The 18139-nt window shown below is 44.8% G+C and overlaps 1 protein-coding gene across 1 annotated transcript; it reads right to left on the bottom strand.

Annotated features, from left to right (window-relative positions):
* Positions 1-208: 208 nt before the first annotated feature.
* Positions 209-17777, bottom strand: trim24 (tripartite motif containing 24). The gene is made up of 17 exons (XM_031832039.1): positions 16979-17777; positions 16706-16824; positions 14124-14271; positions 13812-13944; positions 12046-12162; positions 9530-9644; positions 9243-9389; positions 8952-9066; positions 8372-8814; positions 4604-4735; positions 4346-4472; positions 4162-4216; positions 3873-4002; positions 3362-3747; positions 2566-2773; positions 2228-2383; positions 209-1788 (listed from the first exon to the last, which is right to left on the bottom strand). Exons 1-17 carry the CDS (start codon positions 17265-17267, stop codon positions 1159-1161), a joined length of 3450 nt encoding a protein of 1149 aa, XP_031687899.1. The 5' UTR covers positions 17268-17777; the 3' UTR covers positions 209-1158.
* Between the last annotated feature and the right edge of the window lie 362 nt (positions 17778-18139).

Raw genomic sequence — 18139 nt, 5'->3', positions numbered from 1 at the left:
CACTTTACCCACGTGTGTTCTGGCTCAACCCATCGGTCTCGGGACCAATCAGACGGCCCCGAATGTGTTCGCATTCGGTGAAGGGTTGGGGAGGTACTTAGATCCAGATTGATAGTGGAGAAGAAATTAACGTCCGTGGGTGTGGCGTAGTGTTCGGCAGACCAAGTCAGGGTAGCCAGGCAACAAGAAAACATGCAACAAGGAAAAGTGAGGGGAAGTTTGGTTCTCTTTACATGCCAAAAAGCAAGCAGCACCATTCGAGAACACTGCACGTTCAATCTAAGAAAAATATTTACATTTTGCATCCCTGTAATCTAGTGAAGTCTTAAGGTAGACTTTGCAAAATGACTGCCACCAGCAGCACATCAGATATTGAGATGAGTAGATACTAGGCTTCGCCCTCACACAGTATCTGCTCATGTGCAGTTGGCTTCACGGTAGCCAGGGCACCAAAACAGCAGAGAAGTTGAGCCTCACACTCTTTGTTGTCGCTGAAATTGACCCTCGATGCAGTTTACTTTTTGCATCTGTTATATCGCCGAGTCTACCTTTCAGAATACCTCCTTCACAAAAATTCTGAACAAGAGTAGCCTATAATTTAACTAAATTATAACACAAACACAACTACACATAAAAATGTCTGTTAAAAATAATTGACCAGTTAAGATATGATGTAGGGCTATGGTTTTCATGTAGTTCGGTCTTCGCAGCTATTTTTCCTTTAGAGTTGGATAAATAAACTTACATTATTATAAATATACAGTATTATATGGCATTCATCTTTACAAAAGCCAACATGGAAAATTGCAGACAACTTATCAATAATGGACATTATTTGTGTTTTATGATTGTTATTGTAGAAAGTTAATCAGTTACACCATGACTAACTTCTCAATCTCAGCAGACAGAACAGTCTGTGCATTATTAGTTCATACATGTAGCTACATTGCTTTGTAACAAGACAAACATTTGTGCATTCATTGTCCATCTCTGTACCCCGTTACACATCCTGGGTTTCTCTGTTTTATTTATTATTATTGCAAATCATATCAGAAAGTGTATGATGCAGCAAAGAGGTCTCCCTGTATTTTCAGACAACAGATCCTATAGATAATTCAAAAAGCTTTGTCCGTCCAATTTACAGTGGAAGAACAAGAATCATTCCTCTTCTGCTTTGTCTCTCACTTCTTCAGTCATCCCCTCATTTTCTGTGGCTAAGCCTGCAGCAGGGCTGGTGTCTTGGGAGTCAGCAGTGCTGGTGCCCTGGGAGTCAGGAGGGTTGTCTGGGGTATCTGAGAGGGGTTGGGGGGCCTCCTCGCAGGGAGGGTTGTCTGGAGTATCTGAGAGGGGTTGGGGAGCCTCCTTGCTGGAAAGGTTGGGAGATGATGCACCCCTTATTGATGGATCTACTGGTTCAGTAGCATCACAAGGTAGTGAGTCTTCTTTCACTGGAGAAGTCTCTTCCTCTTCCATGCTCTCTTCTAAAGGAGGTATCCCTTCTTCCTCCATCTCTCCTTCCACAGGATCCATCCCCTCTTCAGTTCCTTCCTTCTCCATAGAAGGCATCCCTTCTTCAACAGGTGTTAGGTCGTCCTCAACAGGGGGCATATCCCCTTCATTAGGAGCCATCCCATCGTCTTCCATCCCTTCTTCCATCTCGTCCTCCACAGGGGGTATCATGCCCTCCTCTCTGCCCCCAGGGAAGCTCCTGTCTTGGTAGAGGAACTTCAGCTGCTCCTCAAAGTACTCCTCCAGGCTCAGTCCTGCACCTCCCACCTCAGTGTCTGCCTGTCAATGAAACAAAAAACTTTTCTGAAGTCTTTTTACATCAGTAGTCGTCACAAAGTGCTTTACAGTTACCCGAGCTCAAAGACCAAGCAAAGCAGAAGCGAAAGCAGAAGCGAAAGCACTGTCATAGGGAATCAAATAGGAAAACATGCACATTACTGTATGCTATGTATATCTCTAATTAAACAAAACAGAAGTGTTGTGTCTTTGTCTGAATTTTGTTAACACATTTTGGGCTGGTTTCCCCAGACCTAAATTAACTAGACATTGAGCATACTTTTAGTCCATCCTAAATAGGCTTAACTTGGGTCTGGGAAACCAGGGCATATTCAGTTGTCGTCCAATGCAAAAAAATAATAATAATAATTCTAGTGTGGTACGCAAACACAATAATCCATTCCAAGTTCGTCATATTGTGTGTTGTGTAGTCTTGCCGTACCTGGTAATACTTTGCACAGTTCCTGAATATGAGCCTGACATCCTTGACAAACTCCTCAGCACTGCAGTAGCACGGGCTCTCCTTAGATTCCAGCCTGCTCTTCACTATGGACAGGTCCATTGGAGTCTCAATCAGCTCCTTATACTCTGGGATTGACTGGACATATCAGATGGAGGAACCATCATTACTTAACTGTGATAAATTAACCAAAATGAATGGCATGGTGTTTGGGGATTGAGAGTTAAGACAATTTTCTGATTCAATAGACAAAGTCGTATCGATTTAATTAAAACTAGAGCAAAAACTTTCTATGGGGCAGTTGGTAATTGCAGTCTTACCGACGGTGAGGCAGGCTCCTGGAAATCTGTACTGAACTCGTTGCAGTAGATGCAGAGCAACAGTCTCTCACATTTCCTTTTATCAACTGGAGGGAATCCCTCTGATCCTGGCTCCTCCTTCATGGCTTGCAATTCTCCCTGGCTATCTGGGTTATACTCCATCTCAGGACTGGTCAGGTCACGACAGAACGAACAGAACCACTCACCACTGGAAACATAGGGGGGTTAGTGAATTCACAATATTGGAATCTCTCAATATTGCAATAACCCCAGTTTATATTACAAAGTACTGCTAAATAAATCACCCTTCAGAGACAGCTGTATTACATTTTAAATTATATATTTATTTATTTTGCCCTTTTTCTACCAAATTTCATGGTATCCAATTGGTAGTAAGTCTTGTTCCCATCGCTGCAACTCCCGTACGGACTCGAAGAGGCGAAGGTCGAGAGCCGTGCTTCCTCCGAAACACAACCCAGCAGGCATTGCGCCCGGCCCGCCACAGGAGCCGCTAGTGCGCGATGGGACAAGAACATCCCTGAAATCCAAACCCTCCCCTAAACCGGACTACCCCGGGCCAATTGTGAGCCGTCCCATGGGTCTCCTGGTCGCGGCCGGCTGTGACAGAACCTGGACTCAAACCAGGATCTCTCGTGGCACAGCCAGCACTGCAATGCAGTACCTTAGACCACTGTGCCACTTGGGAGGCCCAGGTGTATTACATTTAACAGGCAGAGCAGGCAGGACGGTGCAGCTGTGAGTAGCACATAGAAATTTAAAAGTAGGTGTTGATTACCTGGGAGACTCTCTAAGTGTAGGTATATGACAGTTCAGATGGAAGACTTTGGGACATCGGTCACAGCAGAGCAGTTCTCCCCCATTCTGACACACAGCGCACCAGTCTTCATTGGGGTCGTCTTCAGGGACACCTGGGGCCTTTTCTGGGTCTGGTTGGGGGTCTGCCTCTAGCTCTACCTGGGTCTCTGGCTGGGTCTCTGGCTGGGTCTCCGGCTCGGGCTCCGGCTGGGTCTCCGGCTGGGGCTCCGGCTGGGGCTCCGGCTGGGGCTCCGGCTGGGGCTCCACCATGGGTGCTGGGAGAGATTGCTGCTGGGGCTGGGGCTTGGGCTGGATGCCTGTACTGCTGTCTGGCAGGCTGGCTGAGGCTCCAACACTAGACTGCACCTGGAGGATGGAAGAGAGACTAGGGAGATTCTATCATCTTTCATACATGATTGTATACAAAATACCTCTTTCAAAGGCAAACAGAGATAGACAAACAGAGTGTGTGTAAATGTAGTCATACATACAAAGCTGACTTCATCATCGTCCTCTGGTTCGTCCTTGATGACGATGATTGGTCCGGGGGATGACCTTCGCCTCCGCTTAGCTGAGGGGGGAGCCGCCGCATTAGGCTCTGTGCGCTTCCAGGAAGCAGACCTTCAACACCGAACCACAGATATTACAACCAGGAACACATCAACCTAATGGTACAGCTATTACAGCCAGGAACACATCCACCAAAAGGTACATACTGTGACCTTGGTGTGGGGTGTAAAGAGGACAGCACCCTGTGGTGTGGGAGTGTGGTTCACCTACCCTATGTTGGCTTCAGAGGAAGATTTGGACATGGGGGAATTCTGTCTTCCTTGTGCTGAGGAGAGAAAGAGAAAGGGGTTTTATTGAGAATAAATTATGGTTGGGCATGAATAGCTAATTTAATTATATTTTATGTTTGTTTTACATGTAACAAATGAGGGAAGTGTGAGGGTGAGACGCCTACCATGTCTGTCTGGGAAGGCAGTAGCTAGGCTCGGAGCATAACTAGCTCTGGGGTTGGACATGGATAATGATGATGAAGCTCCACTGGGGTCACTCCTCCTCAGTTGTGCGGCTTCCATCATGTTACGCTGAAAACAACCAGAGTATTCTATTTCTCGTTTGTGTGTGTGTGGCAAATACACAACCATAGAGACATAAAATACATGTAAATATATTAAATAATGAGTTTCAGCTTCAGTTTACAGGAAACCGCATGTACCTGGTGTATAGAGGCTTGAGTGCTGATGGGTCCTGTGTTGGGAGGGGGTGCATGAGAGTAGCGAGAGGTACCCTGTAGCACATCCATTGGTTTGGGAGGAAAGCTGGAGTTGTGGATGAGATCCCTCAGAGACTAGAATGGCACAAAAGTCAGACGCAAGAATTTTTCACAAGTCTTGCAATTTGTAGGCAAATTATGACAAAAAAATGCTAACCAAGGATTACTACAGACAATAACACAACTCAGTAAAAATTAATGCCCTGAATATATTCTACCATGCCCAGAAATCTGCTCCTTTTATTCTTTGTCCCCAACGCTCTAGGCGACCAGTTTTGATAGCCTTTAGCCGCACCCTCATACTACTCCTCCTCTGTTCCGCGGGTGATGTGGAGGTAAACCCAGGCCCTGCATGTCCCCAGGCACCCTCTTTCGTTGACTTCTGTGATCGAAAAAGCCTTGGTTTCATGCATGCCAACATCAGAAGCCTCCTCCCTAAGTTTGTTTTACTCACTGCTTTAGCACACTCTGCTAACCCTGATGTCCTTGCCGTGTCTGAATCCTGGCTCAGGAAGGTCACCAAAAATGTGGAGATTTCCATACCAAACTACAACATTTTCCATCAAGATAGAACTGCCAAAGGGGAGGAGTTGTGGTCTACTGCAGAGATAGCCTGCAAAGTAATGTCATACTTTCCAGGTCCATACCCAAACAGTTCGAACTACTAATTAAAAAAATTACTCTCTCCAGAAATAAGTCTCTCACTGTTGCCGCCTGCTACCGATCCCCCTCAGCTCCCAGTTGTGCCCTGAACACCATTTGTGAATTGATCGCCCCCCATCTAGCTTCAGAGTTTGTTCTGTTAGGTGACCTAAACTGGGATATGCTTAACACCCCGGCAGTCCTACAATCTAAGCTAGATGCCCTCAATCTCACACAAATCATCAAGGAACCCACCAGGTACAACCCTAAATCTGTAAACAAGGGCACCCTCATAGACGTCAACATGACCAACTGGCCCTCCAAATATACCTCCGCTGTCTTCAACCAGGATCTCAGCGATCACTGCCTGTATCCGCTACGGATCCGCAGTCAAACGACCACCCCTTATCACTGTCAAACGCTCCCTAAAACACTTCTGCGAGCAGGCCTTTCTAATCGACCTGGCCCGGGTATGCTGGAAGGATATTGACCACATCACGTCAGTTGAGGATGCCTGGTCATTCTTTAAAAGTAACTTCCTCACCATTTTAGATAAGCATGCTCCGTTCAAAGAAATGCAGAACTAAGAACAGATATAGCCCTTGGTTCACTCCAGACCTGACTACCCTCGACCAGCACAAAAACATCCTGTGGCGGACTGCAATAGCATCGAATAGTCCCCGCGATATGCAACTGTTCAGGGAAGTCAGGAACCAATTCACGCAGTCGGTCAGGAAAGCCAAGGCCAGCTTCTTCAGGCAGAAATTTGCATCCTGTAGCTCCAACTCCAAAAAGTTCTGGCACACTGTAAAGTCCATGGAGAACAAGAGCACCTCCTCCCAGCTGCCCACTGCACTGAGGCTAGGTAACACGGTCACCACCGATAAATCTATGATCATCGAAAACTTCAACAAGCATTTCTCAACGGCTGGCCAGGCCTTCCTCCTGGCTACTCAAACCTCGGCCAACAGCTCCGCCCCCCCCCCCCCTCCTTTACCCAAATCCAGATAGCAGATGTTCTGAAAGAGCTGCAAAACCTGGACCCGTACAAATCAGCTGGGCTTGACAATCTGGACCCTCTATTTCTGAAACTATCCGCCGCAATACCTATTACCAGCCTGTTCAACCGCTCTTTCATATCGTCTGAGATCCCCAAGGATTGGAAAGCTGCCGCAGTCATCCCCCTCTTCAAAGGGGGAGACACCCTGGACACAAACTGTTACAGACCTATATCCATCCTGCCCTGCCTATCTAAGGTGTTCGAAAGCCAAGTCAACAAACAGGTCACTGACCATCTCGAATTCCACCGTACCTTCTCCGCTGTGCAATCTGGTTTCTGAGCCGGTGACGGGTGCACCTCAGCCACGCTCAAGGTACTAAACGATATCATAACCGCCATCGATAAAAGACAGTACTGTGCAGCCATCTTCATCGACCTGGCCAAGGCTTTCGACTCGGTCAATCACCATATTCTTATCGGCAGACTGAGTAGCCTCGGTTTTTCTAATGACTGCCTTGCCTGGTTCTCCAACTACTTTGCAGACAGAGTTCAGTGTGTCAAATCGGAGGGCATGTTGTCCGGTCCTCTGGCAGTCTCTATGGGGGTGCCACAGGGTTCAATTCTCGGGCCAACTCTTTTCTCTGTATATATCAATGATGTTGCTCTTGCTGCGGACGATTCCCTGATCCACCTCTACGCAGACGACACCATTCTGTATACTTCCGGCCCTTCCTTGGACACTGTGCTATCTAACCTCCAAATGAGCTTCAACGCCATACAACACTCCTTCCGTGGCCTCCAACTGCTCTTAAACGCTAGTAAAACCAAATGCATGCTTTTCAACCGTTCGCTGCCTGCACCCGCACGCCTGACTAGCATCACCACCCTGGATGGTTCCGACCTATAATATGTGGACATCTATAAGTACCTAGGTGTCTGGCTAGACAGCAAACTCTCCTTCCAGACTCATATCAAACATCTCCAATCTAAAATCAAATCTAGAGTCGGCTTTCTATTCCGCAACAAAGCCTCCTTCACTCACGCCGCCAAACTTACCCTAGTAAAACTGACTATCCTACCGATCCTCGACGATGTCATCTACAAAATAGCTTCCAATACTCTACTCAGCAAACTGGATGCAGTTTATCACAGTGCCATCCGTTTTGTTACAAAAGCACCTTATACCACCCCCACCACTGCGACCTGTATGCTCTAGTCGGCTGGCCCTCGCTACATATTTGTCGCCAGACCCATTGGCTCCAGGTCATCTACAAGTCCATGCTAGGTAAAGCTCCACCTTATCTCAGTTCACTGGTCACGATGGCAACACCCACCCATAGCACGCGCTCCAGCAAGTCTATCTCACTGATCATCCCTAAAGCCAACACCTCATTTGGCCGCCTTTCGTTCCAGTTCTCTGCTGCCTGTGACTGGAACGAATTGCAAAAATCGCTGAAGTTGGAGACTTTTATCTCCCTCACCAACTTCAAACATCTGCTATCTGAGAAGCTAACCGATCGCTGCAGCTGTACATAGTCCATCGGTATATAGCCCACCCAATTTACCTACCTCATCCCCATACTGTTTATATTTATTTACTTACTTTTCTGCTCTTTTGCACACCAGTATCTCTACCTGTACATGACCATCTGATCATTTATCACTCCAGTGTTATTCTGCAAAATTTTAATTATTCACCTACCTCCTCATTCCTTTTGCATACAATGTATATAGACTCTTTTTTTTCTACTGTGTTATTGACTTGTTAATTGTTTACTCCATGTGTAACTCTGTGTTGTCTGTTCACACTGCTATGCTTTATCCTGGCCAGGTCGCAGTTGTAAATTAGAACTTGTTCTCAACTAGCCTACCTGGTTAAATAAAGGTGAAATAAAAGAAATTATCATAACTGGTGCCTTTGATCAGCTTGTCTCCATTTTATCACAACTGAAATAGCATGTTCTCAGTGGCTCAGTCTCATTGTACACTGTCTGATAACAAAAAGCAAATCTACAACTTAAAAAGGGATAAGGAATATATACATGTTTTTTTAAGAATAACACAAATACCTGAGGAGGGAATCCTGCGTTTTGCAGCATAGAGGTGGGGCTCCTGGGGTTGGGATGGGTTTGGGGCCCGGGGGGTCCGTAACTCCGGCCCGGCTGCTGGATCTGGACCATGTTGGGGGGACCTTGCGACGGAGAACCCCCCTGGTGGGGCCTCTGTGGAGGGGGGCCCCCTGGCCCCGGGAGCTTCAGACCCTGCTGGTACCAGGACCAGTGGTTGGGAGGGGGCTGTCCAGCCCTGTTGGGGTGCTGGGCAAGCTTCTCTACCTGCAGCTGGAGCTGAGCCAGGGTGCTCCCACGCTGGTGGGCGGAGGAGCCTGGAGGGAAAGCCACGGGAGGGCCCTCTCCTCTGGGGCCAGGGCCAGGCTGGCTGGGGTGGCCAGGAGGGAAGCCCTGCTGCATGGAACTGGGCTGCCGACCAGGGATTCTCTCTACTGCCAAAGACCCTTAGGAAATGCACAGAAACATTTTTTTTACATCAACAATTCAACAAAAATTCAACAATGTCTGCATTTAACATCATGGGAATAATTTTGAATTATGCCTACAGTATCCGTCAGAACTGAAGTTTTAGCATTCTTACCAAGATCGACATTTGAGGCCCAGAAACCGGAGCGACACTGGAAGCGGACTGAGCTCTGCGGGACGATGGATGCGTTACAGTTGGCCCTCATTAGGTAATGGATTTGGCAAAGAATCTGAAAGAAAAGGTTTCTAAATCACTCAAATTGAAGTAGTCTAATGCTTTTGAAAATCACAAATTCAGTTTTCAATGTGAATTTCTACACAACTGTCTGAACAATTTAGGTCAACATTGGGATTAAAAGGTAGGCGAAAATAAATCCATCTCCCTAGTGAAAGTCATGGTTCCTACCAGTCTCTTGCAGTACAGGAGAGCTGTGCCACTGTGACTGGCTGTGGCCCACTTGGTGAAGTTGATGACGTGATCTAGATGTCTGGTCAGGTGGCTGACATCTTCTTGTTGTTTCTTTAGTCCGACCTCATGGTCCTTCGTCAGTGTCTGACACAACCACCATGATTAGCACAAAGCTACTTACAAATATGCTCACAAAGCGTGATTAGCGCCATGTCAGCAGAAGTGTACATTATTTTATTATGTTGGAATGACGTGATTGCTCATGTCCTGTTTAACAAGCATACCTCAAGTTGATTGACCAAGATTTTTCCCTTTCTGTTGATCTCCATGATCAAGTTGCAAATTGACTTCTTTATCTCATTGGTGACAGACTTGCGGTTTTCATCGACTTGCTGGAGTCTGAAAGAATAAAGATCGTAGAAAAGCAGGAAATTATGAGTTTGCCTGTAGTCAGTCATGCTTTTGAACATGTCTATGTACATAACATATGAGTTTAGTTCGCATGTTTAGTGTATGTCCCCGTGATATGCAACTGTTCAGGGAAGTCCGGAACCAATACACGCAGTCAGTCAGGAAAGCTAAGGCCAGCTTCTTCAGGCAGAAGTTTGCATCCTGTAGCTCCAACTCCAAAAAGTTCTGGGACACTGTGAAGTCCATGGAGAACAAGAGCACCTCCTCCCAGCTGCCCACTGCACTGAGGCTAGGTAACACGGTCACCACTGATAAATCCATGATTATCGAAAACTTCAATAAGCATTTCTCAACGGCTGGCCATGCCTTCCGCCTGGCTACTTCAACCTCGGCCAACAGCTCCGCCCCCCCCGCAGCTCCTCGCCCAAGCCTCTCCAGGTTCTCCTTTACCCAAATCCAGATAGCAGATGTTCTGAAAGAGCTGCAAAACCTGGACCCGTACAAATCAGCTGGGCTTGACAATCTGGACCCTCTATTTCTGAAACTATCTGCCACCATTGTCGCAACCCCTATTACCAGCCTGTTCAACCTCTCTTTCATCTCGTCTGAGATCCCCAAGGATTGGAAAGCTGCCGCAGTCATCCCCCTCTTCAAAGGGGGAGACACCCTGGACCCAAACTGTTACAGACCTATATCCATCCTGCCCTGCCTATCTAAGGTCTTCGAAAGCCAAGTCAACAAACAGGTCACTGACCATCTCGAATCCCACCGTACCTTCTCCGCTGTGCAATCTGGTTTCCGAGCCGGTCATGGGTGCACCTCAGCCACACTCAAGGTACTAAACGACATCATAACCGCCATCGATAAAAGACAGTACTGTGCAGCCGTCTTCATCGACCTCGCCAAGGCTTTCGACTCTGTCAATCACCATATTCTTATCGGCAGACTCAGTAGCCTCGGTTTTTCGGATGACTGCCTTGCCTGGTTCACCAATTACTTTGCAGACAGAGTTCAGTGTGTCAAATCGGAGGGCATGCTGTCCGGTCCTCTGGCAGTCTCTATGGGGGTGCCACAGGGTTCAATTCTCGGGCCGACTCTTTTCTCTGTGTATATCAATGATGTTGCTCTTGCTGCGGGCGATTCCCTGATCCACCTCTACGCAGACGACACCATTCTATATACTTTCGGCCCGTCTTTGGACACTGTGCTATCTAACCTCCAAACAAGCTTCAATGCCATACAACACTCCTTCCGTGGCCTCCAACTGCTCTTAAACGCTAGTAAGACCAAATGCATGCTTTTCAACCGGTCGCTGCCTGCACCTGCATGCCCGACTAGCATCACCACCCTGGATGGTTCCGACCTAGAATATGTGGACGTCTATAAGTACCTAGGTGTCTGGCTAGACTGCAAACTCTCCTTCCAGACTCATATCAAACATCTCCAATCGAAAATCAAATCAAGAGTCGGCTTTCTATTCCGCAACAAAGCCTCCTTCACTCAAGCCGCCAAGCTTACCCTAGTAAAACTGACTATCCTACCGATCCTCGACTTCGGCGATGTCATCTACAAAATGGCTTCCAACACTCTACTCAGCAAACTGGATGCAGTCTATCACAGTGCCATCCGTTTTGTCACTAAAGCACCTTATACTACCCACCACTGCGACTTGTATGCTCTAGTCGGCTGGCCCTCGCTACATATTCGTCGCCAGACCCACTGGCTCCAGGTCATCTACAAGTCTATGCTAGGTAAAGCTCCGCCTTATCTCAGCTCACTGGTCACGATGGCAACACCCATCCGTAGCACGCGCTCCAGCAGGTGTATCTCACTGATCATCCCTAAAGCCAACACCTCATTTGGCCGCCTTTCGTTCCAGTACTCTGCTGCCTGTGACTGGAACGAATTGCAAAAATCGCTGAAGTTGGAGACTTTTATCTCCCTCACCAACTTCAAACATCAGCTATCTGAGCAGCTAACCGATCGCTGCAGCTGTACATAGTCTATTGGTAAATAGCCCACCCTTTTCACCTACCTCATCCCCGTACTGTTTCTATTTATTTACTTTTCTGCTCTTCTGCACACCAATATCTCTACCTGTACATGACCATCTGATCTTTTATCACTCCAGTGTTAATCTGCAAAATTGTAATTATTTGCCTACCTCCTCATGCCTTTTGCACACATTGTATATAGACCCCCCCTTCGTTTTCTACTGTGTTATTGACTTGTTAATTGTTTACTCCATGTGTAACTCTTTGTTGTATGCTCACACTGCTATGCTTTATCTTGGCCAGGTCGCAGTTGCAAATGAGAACTTGTTCTCAACTAGCCTACCTGGTTAAATAAAGGTGAAATAAAAAAATAAAATAAAAATGTAATAAGTTACCCATTGTTGATGCAATTGGACACTTCTTCTATGGCTTTCCTTTTCTCCTGTAGCTGATGCGTCATGTTTTCCAGGTGTTGCCTGTGGTTTCTGTAGGCGTCTTCAAGGAACTGGTAACTGGAGAGACAAGATATGCAGAGTGTAATGGGAAATTACTTGAGTAATTATTTTTCTGTATTTGATTTACTGGTGATATGGATTGATGTGTAAAAAACATGACAGTATGTGCTGGGAGACACACAGATGCGTTCCCTTGGGGAAAGGAAACAGGAGTTAACCACATATGTTTAAGTACCATATCTAATTAAGTCATGTTGCACCTGTTAGTCTATAATTATCTGTTGTAACAAATTTACTGAGTTAAAGCTCATATAAGGAAATCAGCCAATTAAAATAAATTAGGCCCTAATCTATGGATTTCATATGACTGGGCAGGGGGCAGAGCCAAAGGGAAATTGCTAGCTACCATCTGTACAAAGGGCTTTATTACAGGCAGAAATACTCCTCAGTTTCAGGTGAAGAAGCCGGATGCGGAGGTCCTGGGCTGGCGTGGTTACACGTGGTCTGTGGTTGTGAGGCCGGTTTGACATACTGCCAAATTCTCTAAAACAACATTGGAGGCGTCTTATGGTAGAGAAATGAACATTCAATTCTCTGGCAACAACTCTGGTAGACATTCCTGCAGTCAGCATGCCAATTGCATGCGACATCTGTGGCATTGTGTTGTGTGACAAAACTGCACATTTTAGAGTTGTCTTTTATTGTCCCTAGGACAGGATGCACCAGTGTAATGATCATGCTGTTTAATCAGCTTCTTGATATGCCACACCTGTCAGGTGGATGGATTGTCTTGACAAAGGAGAAATGTACACTAACAGGGATATAAACAAATTTGTGCACCAAATTTGAGAGAAATAAGCTTTTTGTGCATATGGAAAATGTATGGTATCTTTTATTTCAGATCATGAAACTTGGGACCAACACTTTACATTATATTTTTGTTAAGTATAAGTTTATGTTCCGACCTCTGACCTGTTTAACTGCTAGTATCAAATGTCTGCCCGTGTTGAATGTTATGGTTAAAGTTTGACTGAGCCTAGGGCACACTGATAATGTAATGTATCTATCTGAGAGACAGATTCTGTAGCAGTTGATGTGACTTCCTACAAGCCTCTTGGGCTGTGTTTACAGAACCTTCGGTGCTATGTGATTAATTAATAATTAGAGGTGTTCTCCCTGAATTCTTGTAATAAACCAGATGGATTTTTATTGATATTATCAACGACTGCCCTCCTTTTTGTTCACCTGAAAATTCCCACAGAGGATTAATACCAACACATGAAGCACAGGTACAAAAACAATACTTCAAAATATAGAACCAGTTTGAGCATAATATTGACTATTGAAGGTTTCAACCCAGGCCTCCGATAGCTAGGTCTCGTTACATTGAAGTCGTTTAGCAGATGCTCTTATCCAGAGCGACTTCCAGTTAATGCTAGCAGATACAGCATGCTAGCAGAAGCCCATAGACTTCCAGTCAATGCGCTTACACTAGTTAGCATTGGCTTGCGAAACTAACTTCCTTCCTTCATACTGGACACAGAGACATAAGAATTGTATCCACTAGTTCATCTGACTCTGGGTAAGTAGATAAGGGGCCTCATCGTCAAAATCCCAAAGTATCCCTTTAAGGTAGCTAAGCACGACAAAAGAGATTCTCTGACACTAACCTGGAAACAAAAGGTGAATAAATAATGTGGTCATACTTGTGGTCTTTGTGCTTGAGCAGCTGACAGTCCCTGCATGTGAGACGGTCACAGGTCTCACAGAACAGTTTGAGGGGCTCCTGCTTGTGGATGTCACAGAACACTGGCTTCTGTGAGGACGCACCCACAGCCTCTGGAATAAGACAAGAATTTAGCATATAACAAAATAAATCACTATGCATTTACCTGTCTACACATTTGTGATTTGGTTTCATAGATTTTGTTGTACCTACCACCTTCCTTGGCCCTGGACATTATATTTTCTTACAGTATACAATTCAGAAAGCCACATATTTTCATAGAGTAGGCTACCTGGGGACATCTCCTCCTTCTGCCGTATGGTATGATCCCTGGTGAACTTGACCCTCTGGTGGGCCTCAATACACGTCACACACAGGAACTCCACACACTCCACACAGAACCCTGTGGCCTCGGTGTTGTCATCACAACTCATACACACCTGGAAATAGGGAAGAGAGAACATATGAGCAAGAACTGGCTTTTGCTTGAATCCATGATTTTAGTCCTATGCAAGGCAACGTTTCAGTGGTGACATGGTATACAGTGCCTTCAGAAAGTATTCACACTCAACTTTTTCCACATGTTGTTGTGTTACAGTCTGAATTTAAAATGGATTAAATAGAGATTTGTTGTCACTGACTTACACACAATACGCCATAATGTCAAAGTGGTATTATGTGGTATTATATTAGGTTAAATATCTTGAGTCAATAAGTATTCAATCTCTTGTTATGGCAAGCCTAAATAAGTTCAGAAGTAAAAATGTACTTAACATACGTTGCATGGACTCTGTGTTTAACATGATTTTTGAATGAATTCCTGTGTACCCCACAATTATCTGTAAGGTCCCTCAGTTGAGCAGTGAATTTCAAACACAGATTAAACCACAAAAAAAACAGGAAGGATTTCCAATGCCTTGCAAAGGGCACCTCTATTAGTAGATGGGTAAAAATAAAAAAGCTGACATTGAATATCCCTTTGAGCATGGCAAAATTATTATTTACACTTTTGCCTGTCAATACACCCCATCACTACAAAGGCACAGGTGTTTTTCCTAACTCAGTTGCCGGAGAGGAAGGAAACCACTCAGGGATTTCACCATGAGGCCGAAGGTGACTTTAAAAAACAGTTTGAGTTTAATTGCTGTGATAGGAGAACTCTGACGATGGACCAACATTGTAGTTCCGCCACAATACTAACCTAATAGATAAGAGTGAAAAGGAAGCCTGTAGAAAACAAAAATATTGCAAAACCTGCCTTCTGTTTGCAACAAGGCACTAAAGTAATACTGCAAAATATGTGGCAAAGCAATTAACATTTTGTCCTGAATACAAAGTGTTTTATTTGGGGCAAATCCAATACAACACATTACTAAGTACTACTCTCCATATGGTCATGCATAGTGGTGGTTTCACCATGTTATGGGTATGCTTGTTATAGTTAAGGACTGGGAAGTTTTTCCAGGATAAAAAAATAAACCGAGCTAAGCACAGGCAAAATCCTAGAGGGAAACCTGGTTCAGTCTGCTTTCCACCAGACACTGGGAGATGAATTCACATTTCAGCAGGGCAATAACCTAAAACACTGTCGATTTGTCCTACTGGAGTTTCTTATCAATAAGACATTGAGTGCTGAGTTCAAGTTATTACTTAAATATGCTTGAAAATCTATGGCAAGACGTGAAAATGGTTGTCTAGCAATGATCGACAACCAATTTGACAGAGCTTGAAGAATTTTGAAAAGGATAATTGACAAATGTTGCACAATCCAGGTGTGGAAAGCTCTTAGAGAGTTACCCAGAAAGACTCACAGGTGTAATTGCTGTTTCTACAAAGTATTGACTCAGGGGTGTGAATACTTATGTTGTCACCAAAGCCCCATCCATATACTACCCACCACTGCGACCTGTATGCTCTCGTTGGCTGGCCCTCACTACATATTCGGCACCAAACCCACGGCTCCAGGTCATCTATAAGTCTTTGCTTGGTAAAGCCCCACCTTAGCAGCACCCACCCATAGCACGCACACCAGCAGGTATATTTCACTTGTCATCCCCAAAGCCAACACTTATTTTGGCCACCTTTCCTTCCAGTTCTCTGCTGCCAATGACTGGAATGAATTGCAAAAAAAAAAATCTGAAGCTGTAGTCTTATCTCTCTCTAAATTTAAGTTTCAGCTGTCAGAGCAGCTTACCGATCACTGTACCTGTACACAGCCAATCTGTAAATAGCACACCCAACTACCTCATCCCCATATTGTTACTTACCATCTTGCTATTTTGCACCCCAATATTTCTGTTCTCTACTTGCACATCATCATCTGCACATCTGCCATTCCAGTGTTAATGCTAAATTGTAATTATTTTGCCTTCATGGCCTTACTTCCCTACTCTTCTACATTTGCACACACTGTACATAGAGTTTTCTATTGTGTGATTGACTGTACGTTTGTTTATGTGAAACTCTGTTGTTTTTGTCGCACTGCTTTGCTTTATCTTGGCCAGGTTGTAGTTGTAAATGAGAACTTGTTCTCAACTGGCCTACCTGGTTAAATGAAGGTGAAATAAATGAAAATTAGAGTTTTGTATTTAATTTTTAATACATTTGTAACAACTTCTAAAAACATGTTTTCACTTTGTCATTATGGGGTATTGTGTGTAGATGGGTGAGAAAAAAATAGGCTGTAACACAACAAAATGTGGAATAAGTAAAGGGGTATGAATACTTTCTGAAGGCACGGTAAGTGTCCTGGGTCTCGGTCAGTAAGCACTTACTACCTGACCTTAACAGACAAGGATTCACCATCTGAAAAATGTTTTCCCCACTCGAGTGTACCATTTGTCACCCTTTTACTGGTAACTAATATTAACGCACCTGACTGGTCTTCTCCACTGTGCTGCTGGGAACCTCCACTGAGTCCTTCACAAAGAAGTTATCCAGCACCTCCACCTCCCAGCACTCTTGTCGACAAACTGGGCAGCGGATCACATTGACTGGAGCCAGGGGAATAACATACACAGGAATGAGTAAGGCATCTTCTAATATCAAGTTACAAAAGACATCTGCATTTTAATGAAAAGTTGCAATGATCATCCTGCACTTCAGTACAGTTATCAACTTCCCGATAAACAAACTGACGGATCTCACGTGGTTTCGAGTTGTCGGCTTGAAGTTGCGGGTCGCGACGTTGTTCACTGTTGACTAAGTTCCTTGAAGGGGGTGGAAGACACTTCTTGCAGAAAGAGTGGAGGCATGGCAGAAGTTTCGGCTCTCGATTGTGGAAATTCAACTTACAGACAGGGCAAGTGTCCATGAGACCGATGCTACCTCCTAGCTGTTTCGCCCTCTCCTCTTCAGCTGGCAAGCTCTCTGCCTCGTTTTCCACTATAATAACAAGGTCATCGTTGTCCACAGCAGCTTCTGGGCTCTCATCCATTGTCTCGGTTTTTGCTTTGTGCCTATTCAAGATGGACTTGAGTGCTTGGAAACCAGTCACTGTTAGCTAGCTAGCGGATACTAGCTAATGTTAGCTAGTCTCTCTGCAGTCTGTTACAGTCGAAATCAGTTGGGCATATGCCTTGCTTGAGCAAAGTTCATGGTTCCTACATAATACTACCTCCCGAAATTAAACACAGTAATGGCAGGTTTGGCCAACATTAGTATAAAATCACAAATTGAAAGTGTTCAACTCTGCGGTTGGGAAGCTAGATGGCTAACGTTAGCTAGATGACACAGTTGCTACCACGAAGGATGACGTAATTTAGTTATTAAATAGCTGCCTAGTGTCAATGAAACTGAACAATAGTAGAGGACACCGAATAGTAATTTTGTACAATAAACGTGCAATACAAACTTCTATCAATGGAAATTGCTAGCTACCATCTGTACAAGCAACATTCTTTCCCCCAAAAAAAACACACACGGAGTGCCCAGCATGCACTCCGATATTTTATGGTACAGTGACCATTTCAGGCCAAAATAGCTTGTGAACTTCGAAAGGCGTTTTTAATTGTTCAAGGCAATCAACACAAGCACATAAATGTACCAGGTAAAAAAACAAACATAGTTAATTTATTTGAATTCTTTGAATCGCTCCCAAAGTCCCTGCCAGCAAAACCCAGTAGCCTGGGGAGGAGTTGATCTCCTCTCAAATGTCCTCTCTGGACTTCCATATGTTGTAATATAAAACAGATCTTCTATCTTCTACTGTAGAAAGGTGAATATTTTAAGAAAGTTTGAAAGGCATATACTCAAATGTCTGTTTTGGTCTAATGAAACCATTAAGTATTTGATCAAATATATTTTAGT

The sequence above is a fragment of the Oncorhynchus kisutch genome, linkage group LG9 (genome assembly GCF_002021735.2).
Source record: "Oncorhynchus kisutch isolate 150728-3 linkage group LG9, Okis_V2, whole genome shotgun sequence".
Taxonomy (NCBI): Eukaryota; Metazoa; Chordata; class Actinopteri; order Salmoniformes; family Salmonidae; genus Oncorhynchus; species Oncorhynchus kisutch.
Note: the sequence above shows the minus strand (reverse complement) of the source record. Positions and strands in the feature narration are given on the sequence as shown.